General features: G+C 37.6%; 1 protein-coding gene across 3 annotated transcripts in view; it reads left to right on the plus strand.

The window, feature by feature from the left end:
* WDFY4 (WDFY family member 4) overlaps positions 1 to 13,680 on the plus strand; it is a 143,236-nt gene that overhangs the window by 35,514 nt on the left and 94,042 nt on the right. For all 3 annotated transcript variants that reach the window (XM_084526105.1, XM_084526104.1, XM_084526106.1), the window contains 8 exons: positions 5,117 to 5,331; positions 6,206 to 6,318; positions 7,058 to 7,265; positions 7,533 to 7,609; positions 8,327 to 8,545; positions 8,916 to 9,100; positions 11,074 to 11,305; positions 13,047 to 13,198. In XM_084526105.1, the coding sequence (XP_084382231.1) occupies positions 5,117 to 5,331; positions 6,206 to 6,318; positions 7,058 to 7,265; positions 7,533 to 7,609; positions 8,327 to 8,545; positions 8,916 to 9,100; positions 11,074 to 11,305; positions 13,047 to 13,198 (1,401 nt within the window). The remainder of the gene's footprint in view (positions 1 to 5,116; positions 5,332 to 6,205; positions 6,319 to 7,057; positions 7,266 to 7,532; positions 7,610 to 8,326; positions 8,546 to 8,915; positions 9,101 to 11,073; positions 11,306 to 13,046; positions 13,199 to 13,680) is intronic.

Genomic DNA, 13,680 nt, shown 5'->3' on the forward strand with positions numbered 1-13,680 from the left:
TGAAGGACTGGAGCACAAATTTGAGACACTTTAGTCGTGCATTTAATTGCATTCATCTTTTTCCTTCATTTCTTACTTATTTTTTCTTAGCCAACAAGAAATTATTGTTGATATTGTGTGTTTAGTATTGATGTTCTGAATAGGATTGCATTGGGTACGTTGGGACTACTGTTACTTTGGGTCCTTAGACTTGGAGTAGGAATTAATACGTCCTGAAGATTTTTTTCACCAAATAAGCCACAAAAAGGATGGAGGAAATGAGATTTTCATGGTAATCCTGTTTAAAGGCAGGTGAGAGAATGATTGGAACTTTGTGTCTCATAGTTTGGGCAGCTCATTCATGCTACCAGGTAGTGACACAAAAGGCTGGACTGACTTACTACCTTTCCTTGTAATGTGTGCCACTGCACAAACCCTTGTGAAACAAATTCCTTGACAAATTCCTTGGAAAATGCAAGTCAGGCAAGAACTGATGCAACAGGTGGAACTAAGTGACTTAGTAAAAGAAGGAAATACCCTTTGAATTTCCCTCTATACCAAACAGTGCTATTTTTTATTTTAGTGCTGCAATGTGACAGTTAAGAGAGATGAAGTAATTTCTTTCTGGATAGAGCTTTCTTGCTGAAGATTTTCATTCAATTTTAAATTAAAAATCCAAAGGAGTTTCTTGCTCTGAGGTTAGGACTGAGTCAAATAGCATATTTCTTTCTTAGGAGCAATGGTGATGAACAGTTAGTAGCTCATCTCTTTCAACTTGTTTTAGAGCTATAATTGATCTTTAGGCTCATATATTTGGAATTCATCTGGAAAAAAATCCTCAGAATGTGCAAATCACGTGCAAATCTTTTGCTTTCACAGAAATGGCAATGAGAAAGCACAGCCTTTAGAGAAACGTTAATGGAACTCAATAAAATTAATGTACTTTTACTCTGACCCTCAGAAATAATATCCATTTCCTGCCAAAGTTGCTGCTGCTTGGTGACCTTTGTCAGACCTAAACAGTAATGGGCTGAAGCAACGCTGAGCATGTAGGTATAGAAAAAACAGTAGTAGACAGCAAAACAGATGGTCTTGTAGTTCAACCATTTTTTCTGACTGTCCAGAGTGACAAGTATGAGTTGAGAACAGATTTGTGGTTGCATATTGCTGACATTCCTAGATATGTTCAAAAATGATTTGAATGTCATATAGGTATGAACACTTGCTTAAAAGCCTTAAAACCCCCAAGAGACAGTCTTTGAGTCAGTAGTCAGTGTTTAGAGGTTATTGCTGATGTTCATGGATAGGGTGAGTACATCTAAGGCAGTTCCCATCTAACTACGTACAGTTTAACAATATATACAAGGCAGATTTTCCTTTTTATGTTTCCTGTTCACTGGTCAATGATAGCATTATCACAGGTTTTGAAAACTAAGTACAAGCCAGTCAGGTTAACATCTACTTTAACTCTGTGGCTCAGGACACTCATAGTTTATTCTACCTTAAAAGTTCCCCTTGGACTCATTGTCCAGCATTTTGGAAACATGACTTTAAGATTTCCAAGTGCTATGCCAGATATTTTCTGTTTCTAGTGTCAGATAAGGAGAGCTCCTAGATCTCACAAGGCTGGGAGGAGAAAGGCAAGAACTTTGTACAAGAGAATCAAAGCATGATTCAGTTCTGCATCATCTTTCTGGCTTGTTTCTTGGGTATTCTTGTGAATGCAGACCAAAAAAAAAACAAACAAACAAACAAAAAATAAAACTATCACATCATTCACTATGCAAATTATTTATACACTACATACACTCTTCCTAAATAATATTCTTTCTGCCACAGCTGGATTTGTCCTCTATTTATCCACGTCTCTTCTATGATGAACTGTTGTCATATTCACTGCTGTAAATCTGAAACATTTCAATAAGGACTTAGCAACTTTATTAGAAAGAAGTCTTTTATCCCTTTCTCCATGTCTTAAAGTTAACCAAAGCAAGTTGTTTTTATTGCAGATGTTAAGAACATAACACTTTCCAAATATTTACGCTTCCTAAAAATGTAATTCATTCTAACCCTAACAGGTCTCTGACACTGTTAGATATGGCCTGTAGAAGCCTGTGTGACACTTGAGATTTGTCAACCTTTAGACACCTATTAATGATACTACTGCTAATGTTAATACCATTAACATACCAGTGTGGTTAATACCACACTGAACTACTGCAGTGAGTTAGCTGCACAGGGAAGTTGCTCAAGTTTTTGGCTAGAACTTCGTTCCCTTTTGGGTTTCATTGCCAAGGATTTGAGAGAAAGGGAGAACTGACCAGAACCCTGGTAGGAGGAGGGGAACACAAACACCCTGGCAGCAGGTTCTCTAGCCAGGGTTGGCAGCTGAAGGTCAGCTCTTTCCCCTGAGCACTTTTCCACAAGCATTGCTTCGGTCTTGTCCCCTTGAGGATTCTTTTCTTTTATTAGCCTATTCTGATTACAGCACAGCTTTCTTTTTTATTATTATTATTTTTTAAATGTATAGCCTGTCTACATGTTCTTTTTCAAGGTTATTTTTGGTCTTTCAGTAAGAAGTTTGCTTGTTCCTTGACAGAACAGCTTCTGAAGCTTGGTAACTGAGCAATTTTCCTACTGTGCTTCCAGTCCTACAGCCTGCCATTTTATTTGTACCATTTCTCTTGCTATGCACTTTCTCCTTAAAAAGCAGTCAGTGTCTCTGAAGTTATCCTAAAATCTTGGTATCATACCTTTGATTGAAGACATACAAACTCAACCCAGATTCCTGACTTACTGTACTGAAGATCATTTTAACTATGGTGAATTTTGGAATGATTTATTTTTGATAACATTTTAAAGGGAAAAACACACAACTGATTTTTGGAAGTAGACCCAATCTCTTTATTGCCAATGGGTTTTAAACTCATGGGTGTCTACCTTTTAATTTTAAAAGCATAATTTGAAGCCCTGAGACACTTTGAACTTCTTGAAAAATCTACTTTTGATGCCTAGTAAAATTAAAACTGTATTGTTAGAACTTAATTCTAATTTTCTTTGAAAGGCTGATAGCTTTTCAAGTGAAAGGTGCTCCAAGGTTGAAAAGTCGTCTTTTTCCAATTGTGCACTCAATTATTGATGTATCATTCTTAATTCTAAGAAAATTGAAAATCCTTTTGAAGCTAACCCCCCCCCCCCCCCCGCCCCACTGAAGGTTCAAAGTTCTTAGTCATCTTGCACACCACATGATCACTTTGAAGAGGAGTAACAATGAATTGAATTCAACTACCAAGTTTTCCAACTATGGGCTCTTAGGAGCAAGAATCTGGGAACTACTTAAGCAGACTAGGCAAATTGCTAGGTGACATTTTGCCCTTTAGACTCAAATCTGAGGCAGAGCTGTGAGCCTAACTGCATTCTGATTGCACCTTCAATATCCTGATTCACATGGTGCAAGTGGTATGTGTTAGGAAAATCAATCCATGCACCTAGAAATACAAAGCCTGGTTTCCTGGCCACCATTAGTAGCTCCACTGATATCTCATTTTACTGGAACTAAGATCCATGAAAACAGCGCATTTTATTCAAAACAAGGCAATAGTGGTATTGACAAAGCTGCTAAGCTAATGAAAACAATCAATTTTTTTGTATGCCATTATGGTTTTATTGGATTTATTTTGGAGTAAACCAGTACTTTCACTTAATCAAGACTTGTACTATTCTTTTTTTTTTCTTTTTTTTTCTCATGGCTTTATATATGCAGACACTTTCCTTCATCCAGTTAAAAATATTGTAAATAATAGTTTGAAGTTCCAAAAAGTTACTGAGCTTTGATACACAGTAGAAATAAGTTCCTCCCCTTAGAAGAAGAATGATGTTGGTTTAGTCTGGTGGAGGATATCTGCATGTAATTAGATGCACATTGAAACTTATGTCACTGGAAATGAACAGTCTGAGACAGGAGAAAAGACTATCTGAAGAACTCTCTCCTCAGGTATCAAAACCAGTAGTTGTGTTTACAAAACCAATACATCTTACACATGATGCGCTACTATTGTTGTCCAAGTGTTGCACTTGACGCTTTAGGTTGTTGAGCACTTTTTAAAAGAAATTCAAAGCTGAAAAGCTTTGAATTTGTCCTGTACTGGTTTTGACCTCTCCAAAATTTTGGTCTACATGCAAAAGAGCTGAATTGCTCTTTACACTTAATAAACTAGCGTGTGCAGAATCCAGTGAAGTAGCTTCTCTTTTGTGTCATAAAATTGAATCCAAATGTCACAATCTGTGTCTGCCACCACCTGTTTTTCTTTAAAAATGTGTATAGATATTTCCTTGAAGAGTGTGAGAAAGCCAAAGAGCTCTTGAGGATGGGGAATAATGAAAAGATTTGTTTAAATAAGTTGCATAGTTACTTTTGAGAGCAACCTAGTCTTGTCTGCGGAGTAGGCTTTTTTCATAAGTGGAAACAAATTGTTCTAAAGATAGTGAGAATTCAGAAATTCTTAAAGGTTTCTTTAAAATCTAAAAAAAAACAAAAAAAAAAAAAACAAAACCAACCAAACAAAAAAAAAAAAAACAAACAAAAAAACCAACTTAGAAATCTTAAAGATTTCTTTAAAAATTATTTAAGTTCATAAGACCATTAAGAAGCAATAGTGAAGTAAAACATCAATTCAGCAAAACATGTAGACAAAGTGTTTGTGTTTCAGGACTTTGCTACATGCTGTTTTGTTTAAACAACAGTGCTTTTACAACAGTGCAGAAGAGCAGAATATGTCAGCATGAGTCCCCATGTTAAATACATTCTGAGTAACTGTGTTGGTCTTGAAAATTATGCCTAACAACCTGCCCTTGGAGGTGTTTCCCTCTTTTGCATGACATCCCTCACTACCATAGTGGTGTTTCCAGAAAGCTCAGCTGTGGGTAGCTGAGCAGTTACTCACCTGTGGATATACCCAGACCATTCAGGTGCACAGTTTTATAGAACAGCCATACAGTTGCACTTGAGCCTTTTGCCTTAGAGGCATCTTTTTGGGCCAGATTTTTGTACCCAGAGACTCAGCGACTGCAAAAACAAATGCAATCACAATGTACAGTTTTAGTTCCAGGTCACTAACCTCAGTTCCTTGTCTTTCAGCTTTCTCAGGAAATCCAGTGTGCTGTGGCTGGTCATATCCAGTCCCTGGTGAAGTCAGAGAAGAGTCGCCAGGTGATGTGTGGTTCTGGCTTGCTGAGCACTATCATAGCTTCCTGTCAGGATGCCTTCCGCAATGAGAGCCATCCACTGCATCTGCCCCTCACGAGAGTTTTTGAGAAGCTTGCCTCACAATCTATTGAGCCAGATGTGTTAAGGTATCAGATTAGATTTAATGGAATGAATTTCTCTTAGTGGTGCAAATTTTTGTAAAGTCTGTGTTTAAATGGACACTTCATGTAGTGCCCTTATTCAGCAAGACTTTTAGTTTCAAGATTCATTTAATATTTCTGATTTGTTAGTCACAGGTTATATGTTTAAATAAATTACTGAAAATGGTATAAGTCTGTAGTCTCCTGAATCATCTCTGCAAGGGTTGTAAAACCATTTATGAATGGTAACTAAGTAACTGCAAAACACTAGGGTGATTCAGGATTATTCTCCCCTGGAGAAATATATATTCATATACCCATATATTCGTATGGAGAAACTGTTTCCTGAAGAGCTGAAGTTACTGTCTCTTAGCTCAGATCAATAATGACAGATACAGAAATAAAGTATGGTCTTGTTTCTACTTTGAAGATGTGCTTTCTCCTTTAATGCTCAGAGATGCTCGGCATGAAGTGTACCTAGTAAAGATAAAAGTGCAGATTAAGTTTGAATATGCAGTGGATTTATCTTAACAAAAAATGGAACAAATTCATTTTTTAAAGAATCCATAGGTTTTTTTTGTTTTGTTTTTTTTTCCCCTGGAAGAATGGTAGTAATACAAAAGTATTGATGAAAAAATAAAACTTTTTTTTTTTTAAATTTTCTATAAGAAGCCTTGAAATGGGAAGGTATTAAAGCAAGATGTCTATTTGTGATGATGTAATGGAAAGCATTCATTCTGCTTTATTTCAGATGTCTTTAAAATTTGGTTTCCAATAATAAAGTTCATCTTCCAGGGTCTGAATTGTATTTGCATGGTTGCTATGACTCCTTAGTATCTGTATTTATTATATTTTATTTTTTACTGCTTTGCTTTTCCAGGCAATTTCTTTGGTTGGGAGGGCCTTCATCAATACCTTCCAGGCCCAGCACAAACAGGACTGAAGTACTTCAACGTGAGGAGAGTAATTCATGTAAAGCAGCTTTGAATGAAGGTAAGCACTCAGTGAACAGCCTGTTACTGGTACTGTGGTCGGATTACAGATCTCTGTAATGGCAGGAAATTGCTGGTTGAAGCAAGTTGCTCCAAGCCAGTCATAGCTGGAAATAGTTAAAAATGTGAAAAAAAACAACTGCTTTTTGTAATCCATAGGATATCCTAGCATTCTGCTTGCTATAGGCCATTTTCCATCTCAGTCCATTCTCTGTTCTAACATATTTTGCAGGTGAAAGGCTACTGTAGTAGTATTTTGCACCTACAGCATTCTCATGCTTGGGACACCTGATACAGCATGGTGCAGATTTGGGCCTTGAATTATTTTCAGTCATTCTTCAGATCTCCTCCCATGTGTTGGTAGTAGCCATTACTTTATTGCACTATGGAATAGTCTGTGTATGAGAAAAACAAAACCAGGGACTTAAGAACCTCTTTTACTAGAAGTGAAGTTTGGAGCTGCCTGAAGAGGTGTGGAGAGAAAATATGGCTCTCTCTTCTGTAAACTCTTCTTTCTTGCTAGCCTAACATTCTGAGATTCCTTCAGTGCAATACTTTTGTGTATTTCTGAGGATTTCTGCAGGTTACTGAGGGTGTATTAGTTGAAGAGCCAATGCCTCATGCAACACTAGATCTTAGCAGTGATGAATTGAATAAGGGTGAAGCCTGTGATTTTTTTTTTTTTTTTTTTTAAAGTAGTGCAGACACTGATCTGTTTTTGCACTATGTTGATCTTGAAGGTTCAGAGGGTATCACAGTGGACAATAAAACTGCTCTTCAGACAGTTGTGCCTGTCAGTACCTCTCCTTGGCTGTCTAAGGGGTCTGCATTGGCACTCCAGACTGCAATGAGTCTCATCTCCATGACATCACCACGAAACTTCCAGCTCTGCAGCACTTCTTTGGCTCCATCGTTTGTGGAATTTGACATGTCCATGGAAGGATATGGGTACTACTACTATTGCTTTCTTCCTCAGTTGCTCTGCAGTCTTCTCAAGATCTTGTTCTGGACATAGCTCTCATCTTAGTCCTTCTTAGTGTCATATAGCTGCCTTCCTTGAAGTAATGTTGCCAGCTTCTCTGGTCTAGAGACATTGCCTTATTGCTGATAGCTGAGACTCTTCCTTGCTACCTTGACTCTGCAGTATTAAGTCACTGGTGACATTCAGGGATGAATTTAAGTTTCTGATGAATGGGTACTTCCTTGCTTTTGTAGGTGTTTGTACATCCCTACTTTGGCCACTGTCATGGGCCCAGGAGCAGAGCAATCTATTTCAGGTGGAATTGGCATGGGTAAGAACTTTCTGACTAACATACAGCTTTCTGAATGTACTGTTTGTGGTTTTTTTTTTTTTTTTTTTTTTTTTTCAGGCCAGTTAAAGGCATTTGTTTGTAAGAAATGACAGCAACTAAACTGTGTGTGCTTCAATATGCTTCTGTCTGTGTCCCAGTCCAGCTCTCTGAGCTTTACAAATCATTTCACCAAAATGCAGCATCAGGTGCCATTTAATCATGTGATACATTAACATTAGCAACACAAAGCACTAAGAAAACAGTCTTAACAAGTAAGAACCACCAGATTTTAGGGTAGTCTCCCACGGAAGGAATAGAAACTGTGTCACTTAATGTTAAATGGGATTCTCCTATAGATGAAAATCCTCTGTTTGGTGTACTGGAAAATGGTTATTCATACTGTACCTCTTGCTTCCTGAATTTTGTGGATTCCATAAAACTTGTTTCTAGCTCACTGCTACCCAAGTGATGAGCTCTGTGAAACAGAGATCTAGCAATCATTTCTCACCAGTCAATTGCAGGTCACTTATGTGTGCACATGCAGTCTCTATAACATTGAAGATAAGCAGTAAAATCTAGAAAAACAATGAGAAATTAAACCTCAGATTCTAATGTTGGTTCTTACATGATTTGGGCTACAAATGAAGCAGCAAGCATTTTGTTAATATCTGCATAGAGAAACCACTTTGCTAATTGCCTTTTGTCTCCCGTCTACAGGCACTAGAATGTTCCCTCCCTCCAGTGGTCTGACTTTCTCCTGCTGGTTTCTGGTTAGCAAGTTTGGTGTAGTACACAACAGCCACCCAGTCCGTTTCCTCACTGTCGTAAGGCACATGGCAAGAACAGAGCAAGAATTTGTTTGTTTTTCAATAAGCTTCTCTCCTCAGGACCATTCCTTGGTCATTTCCACAGAGGAAGTGGAATTCCAGCCACTCGGTGAGGCTTTTCTCAATCAAGCTGCAGTTTTGTGTCCTGTGATTATCTGGATTTTTTTTCATTAACAAGTTTTGTCTTTTTATAAATACCTCGAACATTAATGAGCTTTCTGTCTCTTTGGTTTACTTTTGAACTCCTTTTGCATTTGTTATTCATGGTCATATTTCAGTTTAACTTTGCTGTAGGCATTGAGAATTATCTTGTAGTCTGCGATATACGATAAAACTCATAGACATTCTAGGAAAACTTTTGAACATCAGTTATATGGTTGTGCAAAGCTGTGGGGACTGGACTTGAGGAATCAGCTAGTTCCTGCCTGTTCTGTGTGGCAGTAAGTACTGTTGACTGTCCCCTGTTTTTGTTGATACAGATATCATGGAACCTGAGGGTGAGGTCCTAAATCCTTCCCTGTTTCCAGGGGAAGTCCAGTTTGGCTGTGGCAAGCTGCTGGTCACTGGCCAGTGGCATCACCTCACAGTGACAGTTGCTAAGGAAGCAAAGAAGAGCTGCATTGTGTCAGCCTATATAAACAGTCAGACACTTGGCTCCGCAAAGGTAAGGGCTCTTTGCATAGAACATGTGTCTGAAAGCTGAGCGTTTGTCTGTCAGTGCTTTACACTTTGGAATCCCTGTACACATACCATGTCTTCTCAGTGTAATCACAATAGACTCAAAGCATGGTGATTTGCTTCCTAAAGAAGTATCACTCTGCAGTGTGCTGGAGTGGAAGCAGAAACACAAACAAATGATGAATAGTTGTGCTCAGAAGTATATCAGTGTATACTGATGCTTTGAATTATTTTTTTCTTTGTTCTTTCTCACCCACCAATAAGCAGATAACCACTCAAAATTGCCCAGTTACACTCAGTTTGAGAGTGGTGTTTACCTAGTTTACGGGTGACTAAGGGTTATGTTAATGAAATGCAGTTGTACCTTTCTTGCTATCTTCTCTCTACATAGAAGTAGAATCACAGTTATCACATAGAAAACTGAAGATTTTTCTGGTTGCACAAGACATCATGGTATATATACAAATACAATATACAATACAAATTACACCTGAAGGGTTTAGAATCTAAAGGACAAATGAGAAGAACCTTTAGTTTATGTTGTCATCATGCTTCTGGTTTTGAAGCTAATCTCAAATAATTACTGAGATTTGATTTATGGATTTTGAATGCTGGAGCCTGGCAGTGTTATAAATGTAGCCTGTTTTTTTTTCGCAGCTCTAGTTGGTGTGGGTTGTTTTTTTGTTTTGTTTTTAAATAGATACCTTTTATTAATTGTAGCTTGTAACCTTGGTCTCTTCCTTCCAGTTCCCATATTTCAAGTCATTCTCGACATATGCAAAGCTCACTTGTGTGTTTTATACTTCCCTTGTAAAAGCAACCTGTTTAATTCCAAATATTCTCTTTCCCATACTTGAGAAAAATGATCTGTCTTCTAAATGTCTTTTGGGACCTATATCCATTTCAAGAATGAAAATTTAATTTAATTTGCCTTCCTTCAAATGAGACTGAAAGTCATCAATAAAACTAGGCTTCAGCATTGCAATTGATTAAAGAATTCACAGCAAATGTGTTTAACATAAAGAGAAACAAACAGCTCATAATAAATTTAAAAAAATGCATTTAGTAAATAGAAGATGGTCCCTGTTCTGGGGTCTCTGACATGATTCACACCTTAACATCTACAGCAAAGAAAAGATTGTATAAGAAATCAGAATTACACAAAGGTTGTTAAAAATATCAAAAGCTACTTGAGTTGAAGAGGCTAGGGAGTGGGTGAGTATACTATGTTGTACCAGAGCTAATATTTTTTCACTCCAGTATCAAGTCCTGCCTCCTGACACTGACCAGCCCTGTCTCCTACATCTCAGCTGTGAGAGAGTGGCAAATACTAGCAGTCTCTCATCCTAACAGCAAGTTGTTAAAGACTGGGCTAAACACTGAATTTCTATATAGTTCCTTTTCAAAATAAAATAAAATAAAATAAAATAAATCTAGCTACTTCCTACAACTGCTGTTTGCATTAAACAAAATAATAGACTCAGTTGAGGAGACTGAATCTTATTTTGATACAAATAATAAATGGTCCTACTTCCTAGACTACTTAACTTTCACTGAAGCAAATTGAAACTCTTGGACACTACACTCTTCACAAACTGTTTATTCTCAGAGTGGCTAATTTTCCTGTGTTGAAAGTCAGTCTGAGTCACTAAGTTAAGAACAGGAAAAATAGGTCTGGGGTCAAGATAAAGTTTTTTGTTGACAACACTGGAAATGATTTTGACTCTGTTCTTTAATCAAAAGAAGTAGCTTTTACCTTTCCAAAATGCTTATGTTTGTTATACTTCTGAAAGTCCAAATTCTAAACAGTAGATGGTGATAATCATGTTACACAGCTAACTGTGTGACATGAACAAGCTTCTTGGAGGGAGGAGGAGGCAGGCAGTACCTTCTAGGGAAAAAGACTTAAGGAAGTCTGAGTGTATTGAATTCTCTTGGTGAATTCTTCCTCTGCTGCAGATGCGGTATCTCCAGCCCTTACCAGGTAGTTATATTTCCATGGAACCGTCCTCCTTTATTGATGTCTATGGGTACATAGCTACTCCTCGAGTTTGGAAACAGAAGTCCTCCTTGACCTGGCGCCTTGGCCCCTCATACTTGTTTGAAGAAGCCATTTCCGTGGAAACCATGGAGGTGATTAATAAGCTTGGCCCACGATATTGCAGCAATTTCCAAGCAGTACAGCTTCAAGGTATGCAATAATTCTTTTCCGGCATTTTTTTTTTTTCATGGCAATGCCCTTTGGATTTTTTGTAGCCTGTCATTAGAATTACAGCTATGCCTGAAGCTCTCTCTAAAAGTCCAGAACTCTGTGTTAATAGGTGTTGTACAAGATTGTAGGAAGATACCATAAGGGTCTTGTAACATACCGTAAATAGGGCAGGAAAAGAAAGAGGAAGAATCAAGAACCATTTTAACCCTGATTTTTAAAGCTGGAAAATAAAAAGGGATAACGTCTTGAAATGCAAGATTGCAGTTTCTGTTGGACCAATATTAAAAGGACAGCTTTGTAACTGAGACATTACTAGACAGGACAGAAAAAGAAGCATCTGCTTTCATTGCAAATGCCTGCAGAGTAAAGGAGGGGAGAGAGAGAGGAATAAGTTACATTCTGTTTAATGAAGAGGCTTTTTAACTAAAGCATATTGTTAGCTTCAATTATTAAACAGGCAGACAAAACATTTCACTTATTGATTACTGTTCAACAAGTAGCGTATTCACCTCTAGACTAGAAATCAGGGGTGAAATGGGATGGTCTCTTGTTTGACAAGAACAGAATAATCTCACCTGGTGAAGCTCTAGCCTAAAACAAAGTGAAAAGACTGTCTGAGAGTCCTCCTTCAGGATGACATCTGTACAGTAAAAAATAAATAAATAAATAGTGTCCAAGTCAGTTATCTTGGGGGGGTGGGGTTGAAAGAAAAATTACATGACAAATATATCCCTAAAATAATAAAAATACTGATAGAAGTCAGATGGGTTTGATTTTTGAAGTGTTGAGTCTTCATAAAGTGCGTGGTACTTGTTCTCTGCACACTGGTCTTCCTGGATGACTTCAGTACTAAACATGGATTGTGGCCATCTGATTGCAGCAATGCCCTGGAAGTCACAAGTCACTATATAAGGTATAATCGGATCTTTATGAAATGAGGAGAGTGCAATGAGCCTCTTTGTGAGGGAGAGAGGTAGGAATGAGGCAGTGTCTAGTGTCTCTCTATTCCATCAAAACACCTGAATAAACTTTTCAAATGGAAATTTCGAGTTAAAAGAGTTTTGGCACAAAACCTCCAAATACCATGATAATTGTTTGCCTTTAAGGGCTGTCTCAAGCATTAGTAAATGGTTTCAGAGATCAACCGTTTTTCCATTTTATGAAATTATCAAATACAAGATTAGTATTTGTGTACAAGGCACAAGTTATTTTTCAAAGTGCAAGCAGGAATAAAAATTTCTTTAAAGAAAAACGTGATAATTTCATACAATTGTTAAGCTGCTAAACTTGGTACATTTTAGAAACTTCCCACATGTTACCAGTTAGCAGGTCTGAACTTTTTCCTCTCTCCTTTTTTCTTTGACATGAAGCCTAGCTCCTAATAACACTGAGAAAGTTCACAGTAACATGGAAGGCCTCTGAAATGTTTTCTGTGTCCAGACTGTTTGTATTTTCCGGACAGAGAAAGTTTTATTCTGGACTTCTGAGCTTCAAGAGATACTGGGAGAACATGTAGGATCTACACAAAGCAGACACGAGAAGAGACAAGCCAAGCACATCTTCTGGTGCTTGTGCTGGCAGGCTGCCACGGGCTGTGTTGCAGAGTCAGGGATTTTTCTGATTCTAGTTAAATCCTCCAGTTATTTTTCAGCTGCTTTTCTTCTGTCTTACATGCTGAGTTTGCAAAGTTGCTTCAGAGGTTTATAGTCTCTTGTTTTAGGTGAGGACCAGTACAGTGAGCATAATCCTACACTGCTGGTGGCAGAAGAGAAGATTTGTTTTGGAATCAATGCTATGTGCTCATCTTTCACTACAATTCAAGATATAAAGAGCTCCTACAATGAAGTGGATGGCCGGCTGGTTGCCAAAGAGGTCACACATGCTCCTTATTTGTCTTTAACATAATTTCTCTTGTTTCTCATTGGTTTCCCTCAGCACAGTTTGTGACTTTTTCTTATTTTCATACCTTCGGTGATATTTTTTGAGTTTCTCTTCCCATTCCTTAAGTCTACTCTAGTCATGGTTTTAGTTTTCATTTGCAGAGAGTAATAGATTGGATAGCATGAACACAATGCTGAAAGCCTTTTTTGAAACAGCAACAGATGTCGTAGTTTTGAGGTCTAAGGATAACTGATTTCCTTAAAGCCTTCACAGTGACCTTTCACGTGTTATCATTGCTTTCTTGCTAGTGCCAGGCCTGCTTTTGACATGACAAAATGATGAATTGTGGGATATTTTAGGTGGGTCAATGTTTGTCTGAACAACCAACTTGGAAGAAAAATATTGGTTTTCATATGCAGAGCTCTTTTTTCATATTCTAAAATTTTCATATTCTAGAAGTAAAAAAGAATTAG

This window comes from Aythya ferina (genome assembly GCF_964211825.1).
Source record: "Aythya ferina genome assembly, chromosome: 7".
NCBI lineage: Eukaryota > Metazoa > Chordata > Aves > Anseriformes > Anatidae > Aythya > Aythya ferina.